The 23,605-nt window shown below is 46.3% G+C and overlaps 1 protein-coding gene across 2 annotated transcripts in view; it reads left to right on the top strand.

Moving 5' to 3' along the window:
- Positions 1–13,475: 13,475 nt before the first annotated feature.
- LOC147345079 (integrin alpha-D-like) overlaps positions 13,476–23,605 on the top strand; it is a 29,746-nt gene continuing 19,616 nt past the window's right edge. For both annotated transcript variants that reach the window (XR_015154522.1, XM_086374788.1), the window contains exons 1-6: positions 13,476–14,119; positions 15,740–15,845; positions 17,966–18,069; positions 18,205–18,275; positions 18,418–18,532; positions 22,801–22,931. Coding sequence is in view for 1 of the 2 variants with exons in the window: in XM_086374788.1 (XP_086230914.1) it covers positions 14,074–14,119; positions 15,740–15,845; positions 17,966–18,069; positions 18,205–18,275; positions 18,418–18,532; positions 22,801–22,931 (573 nt within the window). In the remaining variant the exon portion in view is untranslated. The remainder of the gene's footprint in view (positions 14,120–15,739; positions 15,846–17,965; positions 18,070–18,204; positions 18,276–18,417; positions 18,533–22,800; positions 22,932–23,605) is intronic.

The following is a 23,605-nucleotide window of genomic DNA, read 5'->3' as shown; positions in this document are numbered from 1 at the left end:
GGATGTGGCTTCCCTCTCAAGGAGTCCTGGAAACTTCTCCACCCTCTGACCACTTGGCCAACTCTTGTGCCAAAGGCTTTTGGTCATCGGTGAGGGATTGAACCAAGGCCCTTTTGTCAATCTTTAACCTGATAAACCCATCTAACCACTGTACCAAGCAACGACTGGTCAGGTTTCTCATCATCATTCCTGCAGTCTGACTTTTGCCTTTTCCCCTATTTTCTCTTTTTTCATTATTTAGAGAATACTTTGTTGGTTTCTGTAATCAAACCCATGTAGATAAGACCTTACATATTTAATACAGATGGAAAAATTTGTGTTTAATGTTTCTAGGCCGGATGGCTGCTGACTTTTTCAATTTCTCCAAAATCTAAGGATTTCCTTCTGCTGGGACGAGTCTCGTGACTCTCCCCTTTCTGTTTCCTCTTCATTTTTTTTCTATCAATATTTGCTTATTCACCTTAATTCCTAATAGCCATTTAAAATGTTTCAGTCTGTTGGGAAGTCCCTTGAATCTCCCCTTGGCCTCTTCTTATTCTCTTGTTAATTAACTTAATATTTTTATTACCATCTGTGAAACTGAGTCTTCCAAATTCCCTTTCCAATTATTAATCTCTTAATGCAAAACTTTATTCCCCGTTTCGTGCCCTCTAGGACTTAGCGACGAGAGAGAGAACCTCAATTCTGTGCTAACTGAACACGAATCAGCCTGAGTCACATGACTAAAATTTGGCTGCTGTCGATAACGCCGTTCATGTACTTAAATTGTTATTGTAGATAAAATCATCAATGTACAAACTCAGGTTGTTTCTCTAGGGCAAGATAAGCTAACAGACTCCCGAGTCATATGGACCACCTGACCAGAGAATCCTACACCAGAGACATCCCAACTTTCAAAACTATGATTAAGAAGTGTCAGAAGGGCTCAGTGGTAAGAAACCTGCCAGTACAGGAGACACGGGTTCGATCCCTGGTCTGGGAAGATCCCACACACCACAGGGCAATCAAGCCAGGGTGCCACAACTACTGAGCCTGTGCTCTAGAGCCTGGGAGCTGAAACTACAGAGCCGTGTGCCTCAATTCTTGAAACCCACATGCTCTGCACCTGCTTTGCAACAAGAGAAGCCACCAAAATGAGAGGGCTTCACACACAACTAGAGAAGTGAGTGTGCAGCAACCAAGACCCAGCACAGCCAAAATAAATAAATTTTAAAAATTATTTTTTAAAAAAGAAATGTCATAAGAAATGATTAATCCCAGCCTCTTTGTTACTTACCCCAGAAAAAAAAAAAAAAAAAAACGAAACCCTTTAACTCACAGACCAGGTTGGAATGGATCCGAGGCTTGTCTGCCATTCCCTTGCTTGGCGCCCTGCAATAAATCCTTACCTTGCTGCAAACGCCTGTTGTCACAGCTTGGCTTTCTGCACCTTGGGTACCTGAGCCCTTTACTTGGTTGCATCTGTAAGACCTATGAGGGAAAGCTGAGACAGGAAATTCAATAAAGCTTCCTGCACTGTTTTTGGGTTTTGCAACAATTGCATTATATGGGGTACCCATGCAAAAGGGTCCCTTCTAACCACAGCATTTACCAAGACCTGGGTAATGGGCATGTTCATCAGGTAAATATCTCAGTCATCACAAAGCCCGCCCCACATGGTTTACATTCATATATATCAGCTGCTTCATTTGGGGTGTTCATTTGGCATCCATGGGCTTCCCAAGTGGCTCAGTGGTAACAAATCAGGCTGCCAATACAGGAGTTGCGGGTTCGATCCCTCCACAACTACTGAGCCTGTGCTCTAGAGCCCAGGAGCTGCAACTTCAGAGCCTACATGCCCTAGAGCTGGTGCTCCATAATAAAAGAAGCCACCACAGTGAGAAGCCCGAGTACCACAACTAGAGAAAGCCCAGGTGCAGCAACGAAGACCCAACACAGCCAAAAATGAATAAATCAAAAAGTAGTGATTGATCATGTAAGTTTAAGACTGCTTTGCTGGAACTTTTTATAAGGAACCACAAATGGACTTTAAAAAACTCTCGAGGTCAGGAAGGTCAAGCCAAAGTCCAAGCAGTCCTTCAAGATATCAGGTCACAGCTGAGCCTATACGGGGCCATAGCTCAGTCTATGCATCTCTCTCTCAAGTGTATTTATTTATTAGCTAAGCCTTTGGGTGTCTCAGAGCCACACCAGTACCTAAAGGATATGCCACTTGGTTGGAGATCATACAGTATTTAACAGTTTGCCTCACTGCATAAAAATTTTCTGGATGTTTTGGCAGGTGACCTAACTGTCAACCTAACTCATTCTGTGACCAACTTATCCTGCCATTGTGACACTGGGATCTTTGAGTTAGGTGGCAGGAAACTGCTTGATCCATTCCCACCATTTTTTGCAACTTTTTGGCTTCTGAGATTCCCAGCAGTCTTTATCTCTTGTGTTCACTGACAGAAACCAACAGTAACTGAGGACCTAGAACTCTGGACACCACCAGTAGTCAAAAGACCAGGGACTGGTGGAGGGGACTTTCCTGGTGGTCCAGTGGTTAAGAATCTGCCTTCCAACACAGGGAACACGGGTTCAATCCCTGATCAGGGAACTAAGATCCCACCTCCCAAGGAGCAACTAAGCCTGCTTGCTGCAACTAGAAGACCCCGTACAGCTTTTTTTTTTTTTTTTTTAAAGAAGCATTCTTAAAAAAAAAAAAGATAGGGACTGGGGAAAGGGTTGAACCAGCAGTCTTCAAAGAATGGGGACTGCAAGCAGATTCCAAACAAATGGGGAACTAAAGACTAAACTGCCAGCAGTTCCCAGCATGGAGTCTGAGGTCAGAATGAAGGGCTGAGTTTAGAATGTACTGCAGGCTGGCCAACCCTGAGCCTCTTTTAATCTCTGGGAGACTCTGGAGCTGTTTCAGCCCAAGTGGCATCAAGGCCATGCCCCTTCTTGGGGGAGGGGCACACATCCCTCCAGCCCTGACCAGCTCATGTTCACGAGTTCCAACATGCAGACATTTCATTCCCAACTCACTTCCGGAAATCTGGACTCAGATTCTCAGCTGAACCGCTTCCTTTCACCTGTAGAAATGAAGGTGACAGAGAGGCACAGAGCAGCTTATGCTGTGTGCTCCAAAGCCAGACTTTTAGAAAGAGAATTGGATTTCTAACATCAAGCTGGTGAGTTCAGAAGTTACACTTCGAGTGGTGGGGAGCCACCGAAGATGGATGAAGATGCAAGCCTGGCTCAGTACTGTATTTTAGAGAGGTCATCAGTGGTTAGCAGACAAACGGAGTCTGCAACCTGAGGCTCTTGTCCATGGATTTCTAGGTAGAAATTCCAAGTCAGGTCCTCAGGGGACACAGCAGGGATCCTGTCCTGGGATTTCCAGTTGGAGCCTTGATAAGACCAATGCCCCCTCCCCAGCAAGGTGATTTGTGCAAACACACTGCATTGTTCCAAAGGCAGAATGCGGCTGATCCCAGCTCCCCTCGCTTGGAATGCTTCCCCATCAGGCCTGACTGGGGTGAGAGTAAGAAGGCCAGGGAACCTCTCAGGGCAGAGCAGATCCAAAGGACAACAGGAGGTAGTTTCTTATTGTACAACTTGGGGGTCTCCTGTTTCATTTTCTAGGACAGTCTGTCCGTTTGCTCCCTTCATTATTTCCTTGCACTGACGTTTGAAGAAGCCAACCTGCTAAAGGAGGAAGGAGAAAGAAAATTGCTGGGGTCAGTGTAGGAACCCCACTTGAGGCTGTCCAGGCCCATGTGGAGACCTAGTGACCAGCCTGGCCCCTCCCTGGGTAGCTGGTCTCACTTCTGCTCCACTCACTCCTTTGCCAGCATTATCCAAATTCTAGACCCTCAGAAGGGCTCCCCCAGACACCTCAGCTTGTCCCCTGAGTGCCCCCACCCAGAGAGTCACAAGTGAACAATACCACTGAGCCATAGAGTCACAGGCATGGTGTGTCCCGCTTGTGGGTCCCCTGCAAGCAAGTGTGACAACCCCAGCACACATGCCAGCAAGCAGGTTCCCAGCTTGCACCGCCTGGGCTGAAGGGGTGTGCAGGACTGAAGGAGAGTGTGAAACCCTGGGCAGGAGGATATCACCCAGGAGGCCCATGGGTGGGAACAGCGGTGGCGGTAGAGGGACCTGGGTTAAGCCACCTAGGCCTGTTTCACGTCACGAGTGCATAGATCTCACAAAAGCAGGGGTTTGCGTCTGGTGTTGATGACAAACAGGGGCCCAAAAACTCTTTGCTGAATGACAAGTGAATTTACAGCAAGTCACAGCACCCTGCCTGGAACACAGCAGCTGCTAGGAAGGTATTTGTTGAAGGAAGGTGTCTGCTCAAGCCCCTGACTTGACTCCTTAGCGTCACACACCACGTGCGCCCCTCCCTGGGCAGCACCGAAGCCCTTTTCCTTTCATTCAACTTTTCCCTGATCCCCAACCTCTGCAACCAGCAGGTCATCATCTCCTTCTGCCCTTCCCAAAGGAGCCTGGGAAAGAAAGGATGGGTAGTTATAAATGCCCCGCAGGGTGTCAATCTGTTCTTGGGATGAGGAATCATCCTGCCCAGATGCCAAGGGTTAAGCCCAAAGCCATGGACCTGTCAATGTTTAGCTGAAGCCTCCCCACCTCCATGACAGGAGGCCCAGGGACCCCCTCTCTGCCTCCTTGGAAACTCACACATCCTCAGGACACAGAACCTCAGGGAGGCGCCTGATAAGATTCTGCTTTGTATCAGGGTCACACTGCTCTCCCAATAAGGCTATAAGAACCTTGAAAACAAGGTCACATCTCATGTGTCTTAGGGGACCTGGGACAATCTTGAGGCTTTTTAAAAAATACTGATTTATTAGTTTGGCTGAACCAGGTCTAAGTTGCAGAAGGTGAGCTTTTTATTTGTGGCATGAGTGATCTAGTTCCCTGACCAGGGATCCAACCCGGGTTCCCTGCATTGGGACACAGTGTCTTAGCCACTGGACCACCAGGGCAGTCTAATCTTGAGGCTTTTAAGAAAGGCTTCTGAGAACTTCAGCCTCTAATAAATGTAGGATGTATTGATAATAATTTCACAATTATTATTATCATCAATAGCCCCTAATAAGCACTCGATTGATTAGTAAGTGCTGCTAGTAGTGTTATCTACCAATTGAGAGGGTGGCGGTAAAACTTAAACTTGGCCGACGTTCAGCTCCTACAGAGAGAGAGAATTCCCCACGCCCCACAGCGTGATGGGTGAGGACCCCTTGGAGGTCGTGGTGTGGCATCTGCTGATCACGGCATAAATGGCATACTTCACGGGGAGCTCCAGCTGGAAGGCGGTCTTGCTTGTCTTGGGGCTGTTATTCTCACTGGAAGAAGAGGAGGATCCCAGCTGGCAAGTTCCCCAGGGGAGGAGACTGAGAGGGAGGGGGCGCTGCCCTGGGCCTGGCCCAGCTCGCCTGCTCACATTGGTGGCAAGAAGCAGCTTGTCTCCCAGGGTGGCCGTGGCGGAGACGTGAAAGGTGATCGTGAAGGTGACCTGGGGAGGAGGCAGAAATGGGAGGAGGTCACTGAGGAGTGGGACCACGTTGGGGCCGGGGAGGAGGAGTGGGCAGAAGCGAGGCTGACCTGGGCCACATTTACTTTATATCATTCCAATCTTAGCCAGTCCTGACCACACACAAAATGCCTTTTCAAAGATTTCTTTTTCATAAATCTTTTTTTACTCAAAACACACATCCTACTTTTCTTGCATGCAGAGATGTTTTCTTTATTACTTCTTTAGCTTTAATCACATACATTAGAACTTCTAACCTTTACAAATCTTTAATTTTTACTGAAAATTAAAAAGTAAGCAATCGTGAACTGTCTTCTCTGTTAGCATTTTGTGGATAGGCAGACTTATAAGTACTTCTTATAATTTCTAGAAACAGGTGCTTTCTCATAGAAAAGTTCTCAGCATGGCACCCAAATATCATAAGTTTTTATGTAAAAGGAAGCCAGAAGTATATAAACCTGTGTTTGATAATCAATGTTTCAGTATTTTATCTTATTTGAGAATGATCTAGATAGTCAATGACTAGCCATCACTTAGAATGATGGCAGAACCCACCTGCCAATGCAGGAGACATAAGAGTTCGATCTTTGAACTAGGAAGATCCTTTTGAGGAAGGCAAGGCAACCCACTCCAGTATTCTTGCCTGGAGAATCCCATAGACAGAGGAGCCTGGTGGGCTATAGTCCATAGGTTTGTAAAGAGTCAGACACGACTGAAGTGATTTTGCATGCATCCATCATTTGATTTAACTTAGCATATCTTTTGGGGAAGGCAATGGCACCCCACTCCAGTACTCTTGCCTGGAAAAATCCCATGGATGGAGGAGCCTGGTATGGCAACCCACTCCAGTGTTCTTGCCTGGAGAATCCCAGGGATGGGGGAGCCTGGTGGGCTGCCGTCTATGGGGTCGCACAGAGTCGGACACGACTGAAGCGACTTAGCAGCAGCAGCAGCAGCAGCAGCAGCAGCAGCAGCATATCTTTAAGGTTTCAGGTTACCAAAAAGATTTGGGGAAACTATTTTAAAATTTCACCTAGAAACTTTTTGTCTCACTGACAACCATTTAGTTCATCTGTTTAGATTATCTATGTAAATATTGTCATACCAAGTTATTTTTCTTGCTGACAAATTTTGTTAGAGAAACATGAACTTTTTTGATTAATAAACCCAGTTGGAATAAAAGTTGTATGTCTACGTGATACATGTTGATCATTGTTGATCACTCTACAGACATGCTTGTTTTAATTTAACCAAAAACCATAAACTAGCTTTTGTTTATTCAAGATTAATCCCAGATCGTGTAAACTTGAAAGTCATTTGGGCAAGTTTCCGTTAAATTTAAACTCATTTTAGTGCTTGTTTGTTTTTAAGCCAGTTAAATAGAGCTCTTTTACAAATTAATTTTAGTAATACCAACTGCAGGCGAAAAATAGCACATATCTACAACACATATACATAGATACTTATGAATACACAGACATGCAAAAAGAGACCTTGCAGTTTCAGTTTAATATTTTAGTCATGAAACAGGCATAAGAATATAAAGTGTACTAGTTATAAAAGAAGTTAGATCTAAGTCATTTTTCTATCAGATAGAGTAAGTTAAGATTACCAGCTCAGATAGCTAAAGCCTTTCACTAGTATCTGTGGAGAAACACTTAAAAGATTTTTTTTTATTGCCTCTCTTTCATTCTGTTCTCTTTCTGATAAGAAGTTTCTCCCCAGTTTTCATTTCAAAGAATTGGCTATCTGGTCCTAGAGAAAATGGGGCCAAAAATTTATATTACAAAGGCATAGAAAAAACGTCCAAGTTTTCTTCAAGAAATTTTGGGATTTATTTCCCTGTTGTCAAAGTCCTAGAGTAATCATTATTTAAACTTTCCTTCTTTTCTTAGTGTAGGACACATTCTGTCTCCAGTGTCCCAATCTTTTACAGTATTTGTAAGCATTTAAAGATGACAGACTTCTCTGATGGTCCAGTGATTAAGACTCCACACTTCCACTGCAGGGGGTGCACGTTCAGTCCCTGGCCCGGGAATTAAAATCCCATGGACCACTCAGTACTGCTAAAAGGTTTAAAAAGTTTTAAATAAATAAATAAAAATGAAAAAGAAGACTTTGAGGGATGGTAAAGTTTTCTAGAGTTGTATTCACAGTTTTATAAAGATGTGTAAGATAAAGACAACTTCTTTCACCTTATCAAGGATTTAGCTCAGGCGGTAAAGAGTCTGCCTGCAATGCAGGAGACCAGGGTTCGATGCCTGGGTTGGGAAGATCCCTTGGAGAAGGAAATGGTAACCCACTCCAGTATTCTTGGCTGGAGAATTCCATGCACAGAGGAGCCTGGTGGGCTACAGTCCATGGGGTCGCAAAGAGTCAGATACGACTGAGTGACAAACACTTAACTTCACTTAAATGACATATCATAGCTTGATAAGCCCACCCAACTTGCTCTACTCCCTCTGGGTATATAGCTGTATTTTAGTTTAGGGGAGAAAGCCTAAAAAAAATTCCTATGAGCCTCTGAATATCAGCTTCCAATCTCCGGCAATTTTAAAAACATATTACTTTTAATTTTAGTTCCCACTTGGCTGTTTTAGAGAATAATGTAGCAGTTTACCAGAAAATCTCTCAGGGTCTCATCAACTCTGGATGGGAGCCTTCCTTCAACACCACTAGCTTGGTGGATTTTTGTTTACAGCCTTGTAGTCTCTTCAGAATGGAAAGACAATTCAGATAGAGGATTAGAATGAGATAACAAATTAAAGGAGGAAAGGGACTCCCCTGGATGGTCCAGTGCTTAAGACGCCATGCTTCCACTGCAGGGGGCATGGGTTAGATCACTGGTCAGGGAACTAAGATCCCACATGCCACTTGGCCAAAAAAAAATTAAAAAATTAAAGGAGGGGAAAGGGGAGCAGTAGGATCCATCTCATCATCTTTTAAGTACATCTCATTTCTTCAATATTTTATTAGTTTCTCGCAATGAAACTTTCAAGGAAGCTATTTGAGGATTTCAAAGTATTCTGGGAGCATCTGTATACCAATTAAAATAGGTATTATATTCTGTTTGATTTAAGAACTATTACTTTTTTTTAAACACAATTTTTAAAGGTTGCACTCCATTTACAGCTATTACAAAATATTTACTCTATTCCCTGCTGTTGTAAAATACACTTTTGCAGCCTTATAGCTAGTAGTTTATCCCTCCCACTCTGCCACCCTTGTGTTGCCACGTCCCCCAAACTGGTAACCATTAGTTTGTTCTCTGTATCTGGAGTTTTACCTTCATTTTCAGCTAGTCTTGCTTGAGCAGAAGGCTAATGTGGTCGGCTGACTTGTGTGGTCAGTTGCTCAGTCATGTCTGATTCTTTGCAATCCCATGGACTGTAGCCCACCAGGCTCCTCTGTCCATGGGATTGTCCAGGCAAGAATACAGGAGTGCTGTTGCTGTTTTCTCCTTCAGGGGATCTTTCCCACCCAGGGATCGAACTCACGTCTCTTGAGTCCCCTGCATTGGCAGGCAGATTCTTTACCACTGAGCCACCATCTCATTACATAGACATGATGGATTAAATCATTAGCCATTGGTGATTGAACTCAATCTCCAGCTCTTATCCCCTCTTGAAGCTGAGGGATGGGGCTGGAAGTTCCAAACCCATAATCACGTGGTTGGGCCAGTGACTACCAGCCCCCATATTTAGTTGCTTTCCAAAAGTTGCCTCATTAACATAACTATCTTTATCTCTCACTATCTTGGCACCCACAATATCAGGCTTGGCAGAAAGTACTTCCATGGCAACGTGTGGGTGGCAACTCAAACAAATATTTGAGTATCTTTTTGCCAGTTGCCCTAATTGTTGTTTAAAAATGAGTGAAAAATAAGACTTCTGCTGATACAAGTGAGAATACAGTTGAAGCAAAATTGGAAATTTTACAGTTGCTGGAACAGTCAATTAACCTCAAGCCTTGCTCGTGAAGACAAGTCTGAAATTAAAGGTGACATTTAAAATGTGATACATTCAAGAGTGTTTCTAAAACATGAGGTGTGGTGAAGATGGAGGAAATGAAGAGAACTTTAGATTTTTGGATTGAGGAGAATTGTCAAAAAATCATCTTTGGATTTCCTTGGTGGTGCAGTGGTTAGGAATCTGCCTGCCCATGCAGAGGACGCAGGTTCGATCCTTGGTTCCAGAAGACTTCACATGCTGCGCAGGGCAACTAAACTACAGCGCCTGCACATGCTCTGCAGCAAGAAAAGTCACTGTAATGAAAAGCCTGCCCATGGCAACTAGAGAAACCCTCGAGCAGCAATGAAGACTCAGCACAGGCAAAAGTAAATAAATAAATTCATGTGAAAAAGTTAAAAAAAATTAAATTATTTCTGTGGTTCCAAACACAGAGAGAAGTTCCCAGGTCCACAGAAGTGATGACGGGGAGCTGTTTGTTACTGACCCCTCAGCACAAGAGGGAGAAAGCTATTGCTCAACTTGGCTTTGACCATCTTTGTAGGAAGTAAGTAAGTCAAGCCTCAAAGTCAGCACTCATGATCTTCAGCCCCATTCCCTACAAGGGCATCACCAATGCCCTTCTCAGCATCTAATTAATTTCTTCTGACTGTTAAATGTCAGCTCAAGTAAATAAAGCTAATATTTTTGTTTTGAAAACTATTTGATATTGTCTCTACAGGATTCCTCATATCCCTGGGGGTTCTGTTCCAAGAACCCCATGGTTGCCTGCAAACTTGTAGAGTTCTGAGCTCCCTGTATGGTATGTTTTTCCTACACTTACATACTTGTTGGGCTTCCCTGGTAGTTCAGATGGTAAAGAATCCGCCTGCAATGTGGGAGACCTGGGTTCTGTCCCTGGGTTGGGAAGATTCCCTGGAGAAGGGAATGACTACCCACTCCAGTATTCTTGCCTGGAGAATCCAATGGACAGAGGAGCCTGGCAGACTACAGTCCATGGGGTCGCAAAGAGTCAGACACTGAGAGACTTTCGCTTTCACTTTACATACCTGTGATAGAGTTTAATTTATAAATTAGGCCCAGTAAGAGATTAACAATATTTCCCCCACTATATGGACAGGACCTCATCAATCTTGTGCCCCAGTGTTCATGGGGGTCTGTCCAAACATCAGATTTTTAATCTTTGATAGTATGATATTACAAAGAAATTGCTTTTCTTCTGTTATTGTTCGGCTCAGGCATCTTCACACATGCTTAAACCTCACTAGTCATTTGTGTTATTTCATTTTCTTCTGTTTTTTTTTTTTTTAATTTTTCTTGGAATAGCAATGTCTTTGTTACTGGTTTCTAAGAACTCATTTATTTATTTATTTTTAGGGTTTTTTTTTTAATTAATTTTGCCGCCGCCGGTCGCCGCCGGTGAATGGGGACAGGTGAGGCCGCCAAACCCCTGGTAGCTCCGGCCCCGCCCTATTTTTAGGGTCTTTTTTTATGTGGATCATTTTTTAAGTCTTTAGTGAATTTGTTACAATATTATTTCTGTTTCATACTTTGATTTTTTGGCAGCGAGGCATGTGGGATCTTAGCTCCCTGACTAGGGATCGAACCCTCACCCCCTTCATTGGCAGGCAGAGTCTTAACCGCTGGACCGCCAGAGAAGTCCCATAAGTACCATCTATGACTGAGGATGTTAATCATTTGTCATGCGATGCAAATGAAATACTATATTTAATTGCCATCCAAACAGAGATTAACAACAGTAACTAATAATAAAAAAGAACAATTTTAACAGTTATAATAAAAGCTATGTGAATATGGTCTCCCTCGATCTCTCAAAATACCTTATTATCAAGATTTAATGCCTTATATCCCCTGTGATAATGTTTACTGCAATGTCATTTATCCTGCAAAAGTGAGTGTAATTTCTTTATTGTGGCTTATACTTTTCATCTTCATGCTTACTTTTGTCCCATGTTAATGCTTTGTCTTAGAACTTCCCTGCAGCTCACAAGACAAAGAATCTGCTTGCAATGCAGGAGACCTGGGTTCGATCTCTGGGTCAGGAAGATCCTCTGGAGAAGGGAATGGCAACCCACTCCAGTATTCTTGCCTGGAGAATGCCATGGACAGAGAAGCCTGTTGGGCTACAGTCCACGGGCTCAAAAAGAGTTGGACACGACTGAGGGACTAAGCACACGATGCTTTCTCTTAGGGTAACAGAACTTATATTTTTGTTTGTTTGCACTTTCCAATTTCTTTCCTATAAGTCTTTTGGAGTCATTTTATTTGAAACATAGCTTTTATAAAGAAAACACAATGGTAAAGCAATTTTTAAAATTATTTTTACTTATTTAATTAATTTATTTGGCTGCACCAGGTCTTTAGTTGTAGCATGTGGGATCTAGTTCTCTGACCAGGGATTAAACCCGGGCCACCTGCATTGGGAGCATTGGAGTCTTAGCCACCAGACCACCAGGGAAGTCCCTAATTGCAGAGATTTTCCAAAAGCCTTTTCCATCCTAACTAGGGACTTACCATGCACCATGGGCGTAATTTTTGCAGCTGGAGGTGCGACAGCAAAACTAGCACAAATATTTTTTTCGTTTTTCACAATTTCACAGGTAGAAGAGGTGTACTTGTTGTAGGTTTTAGCAGCCTCAGCATATGATTTTTTTTCTTCCTTTACTTCGTCAAGAATGTTCACCTTTTCACTTAAAAAAGAACTTTACAGCTTCTCTTCGGCACATCTGAATCGCCAGTATCACTCCTCTTGCACAATGGGGCCATTTTTAGTAAAAAAGGTCACGTGAACCCAAGCACTGGGATACCTCATCAATCTGATAACCAAGGTGGCTACTATTAATAAGTGACTAATGGGCTAGATACGCTGGACCACTGATGATTCACGTCCTTTGCGGGTTGCAGTAGATGGTAGGAGATCCCGTCACATAACTCAGAAAAGGGTGCAATTTCAAACATATGAATTATTTCTGAAATTTCTTATTTCATATTTTCTTGGAAATCGAACCAAGGGTGAGGGGTGAACTACTGTACTCAACATTTAGTCTACATTTTAAGTGCTTCAAATGACTGTCACATATATACATGAGATAGTATACCCCAGTTAGGGATTTTTGTCACATATTTTAACCTTCTAGGTCTCCTCCTGGGCTTTTATACATTGTACCTTTTGAGAGATATTCATTTATTGTGGAATATTAAAGACACACACAGGGAGTTCCCTGGTGACCGAGTGGTTAGGATTTGGTGCTTTCACTGCAGAGGCATGAGTTCAGTTCCCGGAGAACACAGCCTGGCCAAAATACAAACACACACACGCAGATTTGGTTACCAAAGGGGAAAGGAGGGGAAGCAATAAAATTAAGACTTCAGGATTAACATAAACACCCTACTATATATAAAATAGATAACCAGCCAACAAGGACCTACTGTATAGCACTATAGGGAACTATAGTCAATATTTCATAATAACTTATAAGGGAAAAGAACCTGAAAAAAAATTGATGTCTATGTATGTATAACTGAATCATTTTGCTATACCTGAAAGTAACACAGCATTGTAGATCAACTATACTTCAATGAAAACACACCAGAGAGAGAGAGAAACCTACAGAGAAAGTAACAACCACCCATGTATTTACCCCTCCCCAGTGTAACAGATGTTAAAATATTGTGTGTTGAATGTTAAATTTAACACGTTAGACATCCCCACCCCTTGAGAGGTCATCACTCTTCTGATTTCCAGCTTCCTAGATTAATTTCACCTGTTCCTACAAAAGGATTCATATTATACAGTTCTGGTGTCTGTCTTCTTCTGCTTATGACAAAGTTGAAATCCATCCATGTTGTTACCCATATCTTTGGTCTGCTCTCTTTTATTGCTGACTAGTAAGTGCTCTGTAGGAATTTACCAGTTTGGTTGTCCATTCTCCTCTTGCTGGGCTCTTCTTCTTTATTCTTTAAAAAAAAAATTTTTTTTTTAAATATTTTTTAGCCGTGCCGCCTAGCATGTGGGATCTTGGTTCATCAACCAGGGATCGAATCCTCATTCCCTGCATTTGAAGTGTGAAGTCTTAACCACTGGACCACAGGGAACTCCCTGGGCTCTGATTCTTTAAACAACACCCTCAGCCATGCTCCAGCCCCAACAAGTACCCAGGCAGTGGTCTGCTCTTCTCCAGGCTCATGTCCATGCAGAGGGTCTTCTGCAGCCCTCTGTCCTGCCTCTTCCACTCATGCAGCCTGATTCCTGAGGCCCCAGAGAGTTCCCAGGACCCTGGGCATCAAGCGGGTCTCAAGGGCAGGGGAGGGTGGTCTGGGACAGCCAAGGAAGCCAACTCCCTGGATATAAAATGGGAAGGAATATGGGGGCTTTTCCCCAAGGTGTCTTTGGCCCCCGCCTTCCTATAAGTAACCAAGTACTTCCTCACTGAGCCTTCCTCCTGCCACGTCAAGCCCTGACTCGTTATTTTAACTCCCCCGGAGACACTGAGCACCCTCCAGTGCTCTGCTGCCGGCCCTCCCTCCTCTTTTTCTCTGATGAGCTGCTTGGGGATGGCCTTTGCAGTTGTGCTGTTCCTGACTGGTGAGTGGGGCTCCTCGGGGCTGTGAGAAGCTTTCTTGTGGGTTGGGCGAGCAGTGGTCTCTGCCTGGTAGGCCAGGTAGGAGGAGCTGAAGTAAAAGGAGAGGACTCCTGTCCAGTCTGGTGTGGTGGGAGGAATGGCCTGGAATCTGGGGAGGGGCAGGAGCTGGGCAAAGCTGAGGGAAGTGGGCTCATGGGTTATGCTTGGGTGGAAGGTGAGCTGCTCTCCAGGTTGCCCATGGCTTCTCTCTCCCTTCCTCTCCTGGGGGCCCTGGAGTGGGTGCTGGGAGTGAGGGGCATCTGCCCCAGGGCCCCTGGGAGGGGAGGCCACACCATCCACAAGAGACGGGAAGACTTTAGTTTAGACAGTACCTCCTCGGTCCTGCACATCTCCTGAGTCTTTCTAGCTTCTCTTGAGAAATGGGAAGGTCTGGCTGCTCTGGGTACCAGAGTCTAGGAATGGATGCCCCCTTTATCCCCTGGGGCTCAGACCCGCCCACTTCATTCTTTACTGTCACCTGCCTGGCTCCTGAGGCATCTGGGTCTGAGTCTCTTGGTATCCTCTACCTGTCAGATCACAGGGGCTGCTTCCAGACTAGAAATAGAATCACCCTTTGTGAGGAAGATGTCAGACGTGAGGCTCCCTTGCGTGTGGCCCCAGTAAGGACCAGCACCCTAAACATCTGGCCTCTGCCCAGAGCCCCAGGGTTCAGGTGTCTGGACCCTCCTTGTCACTGCCTGGCCTGATGCCTGGTCTCCTTAAAGCTTCCCTACTCTTGGGGTTGGAGTCAGCTCCTCCATCCAGAGAACCAGGCTTCTAGGACGAATGGAGAGGAAAGGTGATTGATTGGGAGAGAAGGGGTTGGGAAGAGCTCTTGAAATGTAAAGTGTCTTCCCCTGGGGCTTTCTAGCTTAGCCACTGGGATGAGTCAAGAATCCCAAGGCAGAGCGAGTTGGAATCCTGGCTGTGCCAGTGACATGCTGTGTGGTTCAGAGTCAGTCAGTAAATGCTAAAGTCACCTGCTTAGGGCTGGGCACTGTTCCAGGCACCAAGACAAGGCAGGTGGGGCTGTCCTTGTCCTCCTAGAGCCTGGCACCAGGAACGAGGACATGGAGAATACAAAATGACAAATAATAAATCACAGAATTCTAAGTCTGTTCCCCAAGCCTAATGGGAAGATGGAGCAGGACGGTTTTTAAGTGGAATGACCATACGCCCTAGTTTGCCTGGAGGCAGTACCAATGTCCCTGGTGTAATTATTAAAGGTGCCCCCTCCCCTCTTGGGAGGTCCCAGTTTAGACAATAAATTGTACTGTTCGCTTTATATTTAAGGGATATTCCTGCTCTGTCTAACCTACCAGGAGGTGACTGGCCTAATTTCAGACTGTGGGTGAGGGGCATTTCTCTAGATGGTTGCCCTCTGTATTGTGATTAGACTATTTTTAAGGGAGGAGGAGACATGGGAACCACATGGGTGGCAATGATAAGAATGCCTTTCTCCCGGGCAGATGGGGAATCAGGGCTGAGCGTGGTGGGTGTCAAGACCCCGAGAAGTCAGGGATCCAAAGGAGAAGGAGCTTCTCTGACTGTTCTCCCCACCCCCACCTCCACGTATTCCTCAGGCCTGGCTTCTTATCATGGATTCAACTTGGATGTGGAGGAGCCCCTGGTCTTCCGAGAGGACGGAGCCGGCTTTGGCCAGAGCGTGGTCCAGTTTGACAGATCTAGGTAGGCTCCGCCCACTTTCCCCAACTCCGCCCCCTTGGCCTGCAGGCTGGCATTCTGATTCCTACCACCTGGAGGAAGGGCAGCGTGGGCTACAAACCTGTCTACAACACCTGCATGAGGCGGGCAAGGTTAGGGTCTGCTGTACCTGGCTTGCCCAGCCTCTAAGGATCTGTGCTGTATTCCTGGTGTATGAAGGAGTGTGACACTAAATAGCAAATAGGAAACACCAGGACAGCAGAGAGGGCCTGTAGAAGAAAGGGAGATAAAATCTTTTTTTCCAAGAACAGGAGGGAGGCCTCATCATTTTATTTTGCATTGGGATCAGCAAATTATGTACCCATGCTGCCTCCAGAAGGGCACATTCTTGGGTCCCAGAGACAGGGACCCAAGGAATTGCAGTCACAATGTGATGCAAGCATAACCAAAGTCTGGGAGCCACAGGAAGGGAGATATCAAACCCAGGAGGGAACTCCAGGAGGACTTCACAGAGGTGGTGGCACTGGCAATGACCCTGAGAGCACAGGAAGTTTCAGTTAGCCAAGAAGGTCAAGAAGCACACAGAGGTCACTGAGTCCTAAATGTACATCCCTCCTCCTTCTCCCTCGACTGGCAGGCTGAGGACACGGAAGCAGATGTCAGGCCCTAGAGTTTTATTTTCTTTGTTTTGAAATATAACACAGAGATTGATATGCACGAATCTAGAAGGTCCAACTCAATAAATTTTTCACATATGTGTATCCAGGTAACAACCACTTAGAACAAGATGTAGAATCTCTCCAGCACTTCCCCCCACTGGCTTCCCTTGAGCCCCACATGACCACACAACACCCAACAAATCCAGACAGCTTCTGTCCCACTTACCATCAATTTGTGTTCAGGCCCTATTTTTTTCAAAAATGAAACTCTTGATTGTCTGCCATTTACCAGTACTTTAATCCATGGGGTCGCAAAGAGTCGGACAAAACTGAGTGACTTTCCAACCAAGTATATAATATATATTGGATGACATTCTGATTGCTACAAAGCTACTGTTTTTCCTGGTTTCTGCTGAGTGATAATGAAAAGGTTGAGCTGACATGTAAGGAATGGGTTGGGGTAAAAAAACAACCCTGTAGGTCAATAGTTTAAGACTAAAAGTTTATTTACCCGATTGTGCCAGAAGAAACCAAATGGCTACATCTCCAACCACCTGATTCAGTGTAATCCTCAAGTCTTAGACAAACAAAGATTTCAGGTTTCCATAAGGGAATGGTCCTCTAGAATGAATCTTTAAATGCCAATTCAACAAGTCTTGCATGGCTAATCAGTTAGAATATATTAGTATTTGTCTAGTTCCCTCATCTGAATAGTGAGCTTCTTGGTAATGAGAACATTTTTCCAAATTAAAAAATTCTCTCCTCTCAAGGTGTTTTGCAAATAAACAGTTGCATTTATAAATGAATATAAACGATATGAAGCAGTTTCTGATACAGCTGCTTTAAATTAAATTGTTTATCATATTTAAATTATCCAGTTTGGGAATTTCCTTGTGGTCCAGTGGCTAAGACTTCCATGCTCCCAATGCAGGGGACCCAGGTTCAATCCCTGATCAAGGAACTAGATCCCACATTGCTGCAACTAAGACCCGGAGCAGCCAAATAAATAAACAAAATTGTAAATAAATAAATAGTCCAATTAATTACAGAATCATCTATTGGCTTCAGAACATTTTTCCATTTAACTTGAGGTGACCTATTTCTTGGAATAATGGCTCTCTCAGAATGATGGCTCCTAGGAGACAAACTGCACTGACTTGTGGTTGGGAAATGCTATTTTTTGTTCTGAATAGTTTTATTCTGGGCGAATGTCAAAACACATACATACAAACTCCAGAACTATTTGCATACACAAATACACGTATATTTATATACATGCACATGTACCCAAACAGGCAAACAGAAAGCCCAACATGGCCTTTCGGCCTCTGTGGGTTAGTCTCAGGTCCTGATTTTGAGTAGCCTCACACAGTCCCAGGCCAAGAGCTCCCCTCGGGGAATCTCACTTCCCCATGATACTTCTTCACCCAAAGCGCCTCATGCCCCCACCCCTCCTGCGACTGTCTGTCCTGGTTGTACCTCCAGACTCGTGGTGGGAGCCCCCTTGGAGGTGGTCACAGTCAACAAAACAGGACGTTTGTACGACTGCACGCCTGCCACCCGTCGGTGTCGGCCCATCTCGCTGAACAGTGAGTGACTCACCCCAGGGATTGGGTCCTTCAACCCTCCTACACAGGACTGCCCCCTCCTCAGCCTCCAGCCCGGACTGTCCCCCCAAGCGAGGGTGTACCCATGGGTGTGACCCTGTGTGTCTGCCCTCTCAGCCCCTTCAGAGGCTGTGGACATGTCCCTGGGCCTGTCCCTGGCGGCCTCCACCCATCTCTCCCAGCTGTTGGTGAGTGTTTCTGGGTCCCTGGAGGGTCTTGAGGGAGAAATAGGTTGACAGGGGGTGGGGGGTGGAGAGGAGGCTGGGGCTGAGGGAAAAGGCGGGGGAGTGTTCTGGGGGCCCCCTCACCCACACAGGCCTCTGCCCCCAGGCCTGCGGCCCGACCGTGCACAAAGCCTGTGGGGAGAACATGTACCTAAAAGGCACTTGCCTCCTGCTGAGCTCCCACCTGCAGATCATCCGGACGGTCCCTGCCACCCTGCCAGGTAGGTCCCCCAGAGATGCCAGTTCTGGGTGGAGCATGTACTGGAACCACTCATGCGACCAGAGCATGAAACTTGGGTCTCCACCTTCTAGGTCTTTGTTTTCCTGGGCCTCTTGTGCCCCGGGCGCCCTCCCAGGGGGCTCGGCAAGCTCAACAGGGGCTGGGGGCACAGTCTGGCCCAACAGGAAGTGTAGTCACAGTGGGACCCCCTAAGCTGGGTGAGCCATGATGACTCAGACGGGGCAGGAAGGAGCCTCAGGGTGCTGCTGCAGGAGGCATGAAGGTCCCACAGCAGGTGCTGGGGTACCTCCTGGTTTCCAGAGGAAGGGTTTTGGGTGGTGAAAACGTGAGGTGAGGACCATAGATCCAAGAATCCAAGAGGGAGGCAGTCTGGGGCATTCTGCTAGTTTGCCAAGACACTCCCAGACTCACTCTTCCCCTTACAAGGGCAGAAAAGGACCTGATCACAGGGAGTGTGAGGCAGTTTTGCCAGCACTGATGTCTCCCACAGAGAATGGTGCCTAGGCCAGCCCTGCAGCAGTCTCTCTCTCTGAGAGTCAGTCTTTTTTTTTTTTTCCTTTCTTTCTTTCCTTTTTAAAAAAATTATGGCTGTGCTGAGTCTTCATTGCTGCACACAGACTTTCTGTAGTTGTGGTGAGCAGGGGCTACTCTCTAGCTGCAGTGAGAGGGCTTCTCATTGTGCTGGCTTCTCTTGTTTCAGAGCACATGCTCTAGAGCACATACAGGTCTCCGTAGTTACAGCACAGGGGCTCAGTAGTTGCAACTCCCAGGCTCTAGAGCATATGGGCTTCAGTAGTTGTGGTGTATGGGCTTAGTTGCTCCGAGGCATGTGGAATCTTCCCAGACCAGGGGTGAAACCCAAGTATCCTATATTTCAAGGCAGATTCATAACCATTGGGCCAACAGTGAAGTCCTCTGAAGGTCAGTCCTTACAAGTTCATCTTCTGTGTCCTTGGGCAAGTGGCTTCATTCCCTGGGCCTCAGTTTCCTCACTGGTAAAATGGAGCTTAATAATTGAGGTGGTTATTAGGATTTAAAGATTTAATATACATGTCTAAGTGCTTAGACTCCAGCCTGGCATGTGTATGTGATTGCCTTTATGACTGATTTTCTAACTGAAGACCATCTGTTTGGACCAGGAGGAAGGCACAGATAAACAACCCCGTGCGTGGCATCAAAGGAAACAATGGGCCCCCAGTGAGAGCCAGGGACCGCACAAGGCACATGTTTTGTTACTGTTGTTTACTTATCTATTTATGGCTGCACTGGGTCTTCATTGCTACGCAAGCCTTCTCTAGCTGCAGTGAGTAAGGGTCACTCTCTAGTTGTGGTGTGTGGGCTTCTCCCTGCAGTGACTTCTCTTTCTGTGGGGCACGGGCCGTAGAGCTTGGGCTCAGGAGCTGTGGCACACAGGCTTAGTTGCCCCACAGCATGTGGGTCTTACCACCCCGACCAGGGATCAAACCCATGTTCCCTGCATTGGCAGGCAGATTCTTAACCATTGGACCACCAGGAGAGTCCCAAGGCATATGTTTTGGCCCAGAGAAAACACAAACCCAGACTTCGTGGGCGTTTAGCCAAAAGTGAAGCAGCAGCAGAAATAGCCCCCAGACAAAGTTGTGAGAGCAGAGTCTACAGAGGGGACAGAGAGAGTGGCAAAGACTCTTATGGGTCCCAGGCCCCACTGGGGATGTCTGTGCAGCAGGGCAGGAGAAGCGGATTTGAACACTAAGTGGTAAATGTCTTCTCTTAGTTGTTTCTGGGGCTTATGAGATGTGATGTCTGATGAAAATGGGACATACCTGTGTAAAACTGGTGCAGAGAAGGCAGGTTTGAATAGATGTGGAAGGACTGTGCGCCAGGCAGTGCTGGATACTGGGTGCTGGGTGTGCATCCCCTTCTAGGTCCTCATAAGATCCTCGTGGAGGCCAGGATGATCCCCATTTTATAGATGAGAAGACTGAGGCTCAGAGAGATGAGTTTCCACTTTAGGAAGTGGCAGAGCCCAGAGCTTGAACCAACCTTGCCTGACTGGCTTGGTTCTTTTTCCAGAAGGCAATCAGCTACAGCCAGGTGCCTGCTGTGGGATACAATAAAAAGAGCAAGAAACAGAAGTGACATTGCAAGGGCACTGGCCACAGGCCTTGTCTGAGAGAGCATGTGGAGGGGGAGGGGGATTTTGTCATGCAGCTAAAAAAAGTGGGTATGAGTACAAGATATGGTTACAGAGAACACCAGCTACCCAGCTTGGGAGCACCTGAGCACACACTCAGCCTGCCCTGTGGGTGGCTGGATTTCCTAGTCTCCAAGGAAGCAGGGAGGAAAGTGACCTTCCATTCTTCCACTTCTTCTCAGCACTGGTGATACTGGTTGAGCAGGCAGGGTGGGGGAGGAGTGAGGAGCTAGGAGAAGGCATTTTTGCTTCAGTGACCTGAGGCCGGCTGCCACAGCTCTGCCTCACACCTCAAGGTTGTGGTGGCCTGATCTCTTAGCACCCCGAGACCAACACAGGATGTGGGGTGCTGGTAGAGGCATCAGCTGGGTTTTGCACGGAGACCACCACCCCCTACGTAAGTCTGGGGACAGCCTGAAACGTCTTATTTCTTCATGTACATATGCTGTGTCTCTCTACTACTGTGTGGACTCCACAAGGGCAGGAACGAGATTTTTTATAAAACTCTGGCCTTCAATCAGATTTCCCTAGAGACGGACTCTGAGGCTCCGTTGAGAATATTGTCAGGAGCAACCCCCATGAGAGTATGAGGGAAGCAGGACTGAGTAGTAGATGGAGAGGGTAGACTGTGAGAGGCCTCAGTTGCCCCACCGGGAGCTTGGAGCATGGCTGGGTACTGGTTGCCCCCTGGAGCACAAAGTGTAACCTTGGGCAAGACACCTCCCTTTTGAGTAGGGTGACACTAGGGAGGAACTCCATCGGGAGCCATTGACAGCCAACTCCCTACAGCTGGGAATGAGCACGTCCATCCTGATGGGGGACAGGTCTCGGGAGCACACCTTAGCATGTGTTCCAGGTGTGTCCTTGGGCACAGAAAAATGCCTGGTATATGGTGATGATGGTGATAACACCTACCCCGTATGGGGCGCCAAGCCCTGTCCTAAGTACTTCAGGTACATATTCATTCCTTTTTAAAATTGGAGCAGGACTCCTTTACATTGTTGTGTTAGTTTCTGCTGTACCACAAAGTGAGTCAGCTGTATGTAATCATATATCCCCTCCCTCCTGAGCCTCCCTCCCGCTCCCCCATCCCACCCCTCTAGGAGCTCCCTGTGCTGTATAGGACACAGCACGGGAAGGAGAGGGTGGGACGAATGGAGAGAGCAGCGCTGACATATCTATTCTTTTTATCTTTTCAATAATCCTGTGTGGGTGCCCAGGTGGCTACATGGTAAAGAATCCGTCTGCCAAGCAGGAGACAGGGGTTCAATCCTTGAGTCAGGAATGTCGCCTGGAGGAGGAAATGGCAATGTTTAAGTATCTTGCCTGGGAAATACCATGGACAGAGGAGCCTGGTGGGCTAAATTCAGTCCATAAGATTGCAAAGAGTTGGACACAACTGAAGCGACTTAGCACACGTGTGTGCCCCCCCACCACACACACACACGCACGCATGCCACAGTATCTCTGACATGTGTAATCAATAAATATTTATTGACTAACAGAATGAGGAGCCCACCCTGCCCCCATGCTCTACTTCTTTCTCCCCTTTTGTAAGCCTTGTGGGAGGAGGGGAGAAACAGGGACTCTGCTAAAGGGAGAAGGGGCTGAGACAATAAATTTGGACCTCCTCCGTGGATAGTGTGGGGATTGGTCCCTGTGCCAAGAATGGCTCCTTGACTCTGTGGAGCAGAAAGGGTTTCTGGGCCCCAGGAAGTGGCTAGGACCCACACATGAGTTTCTTGTTTTTTAGTTTATTTATTTACTTTTGACTGAGCTGGGTCTTTGTTGCTGCGTGCAGGCTCTCTCTAGTTGCAGCAAGCAGGGGCTACTCTCCAGTTGTGGTGTGCAGCCTTCTCACTGCAGTGGCTTTTTTTGTTGCAGAGCACAGGCCCTAGAGTGCATGGGCTTAGTAGCTGTGGTGCACAGCTTAGTTGCCCCGAGGCATATGGAATCTCCCCGGATCGGGGATCAAACTCATGTCCCCTGCATTGGCAGGCAGGATTCTTAACCACCGGACCACCAAGGAAGTGCCCTCAAACATGCGTTTCTGATTCCTCTCTCCCTCTCTGCAGAGTGTACAAATCAAGAGATTGACATCGCCTTCTTGATTGATGGCTCTGGCAGCATTGACCAAACCGACTTTACACGGATGAAGAACTTTGTCAGAGCTGTGATGGACCGTTCCAAGGGCACCAACACGCAGGTGAAGACTAGGCCCTCTGAGGCCTGGGGAGTAGGATGGGGGAGGGTCTGCCTCTGGGAAGGTCAACCTGGGAGGCTGCCTGGCGTCCCTGGGGGCAGGATCGATAGGCCTGTGCCTTGAGGAAGCTACGGTCCAAGGTCAAGGCATGGTCCCCATGCAGGGCCAGTTGGAGACCTGACCTGAGACGAGGTTCCCCCATCACATTTACTATGTCCCCATGTGCCACAGGAAATAGGTTTTTGCTATTTAAATACATTGAAAGGAATATCAAATAATTTTGCTGTGAAATTTGACTGAAGGTAACTTGGCCAAATAATTGATGATTTCTTTATCATGTTTTCCATATAACTCATGATTTATCTTATTATTTTATTTCCCAGTAACCAGTGTGTGTGTGTATATGTATGTGTGTGTGTGTGTGTGTGTAAATTCTTGTTGCCCCTCTGTCCATGGGATTTCCCAGGCAAGAATACTGGAGTGGGTTACCATTTCCTTCTCCAGGGGATCTTCCCGACCTAGGGATCAAACCAGCGTCTCCTGAGTCTCCTGCATTGGCAGGTGGATTCTTTACCATTGAGCCACCTAGGAAGTCCATTAATTCTTGAGAAACAAGGAAATATAGACTTCAAATTGATTTTGCATATTATAAAAATTTTTTTAATCTAAATTTAACA

This window comes from Bos grunniens, chromosome 25 (assembly GCF_055505025.1).
Source record: "Bos grunniens cultivar Pamir isolate PY7600 chromosome 25, Bosgru_T2T1.0, whole genome shotgun sequence".
In the NCBI taxonomy this organism is placed as follows: domain Eukaryota; kingdom Metazoa; phylum Chordata; class Mammalia; order Artiodactyla; family Bovidae; genus Bos; species Bos grunniens.
This window is presented reverse-complemented; position numbering and strand designations above follow the sequence as displayed.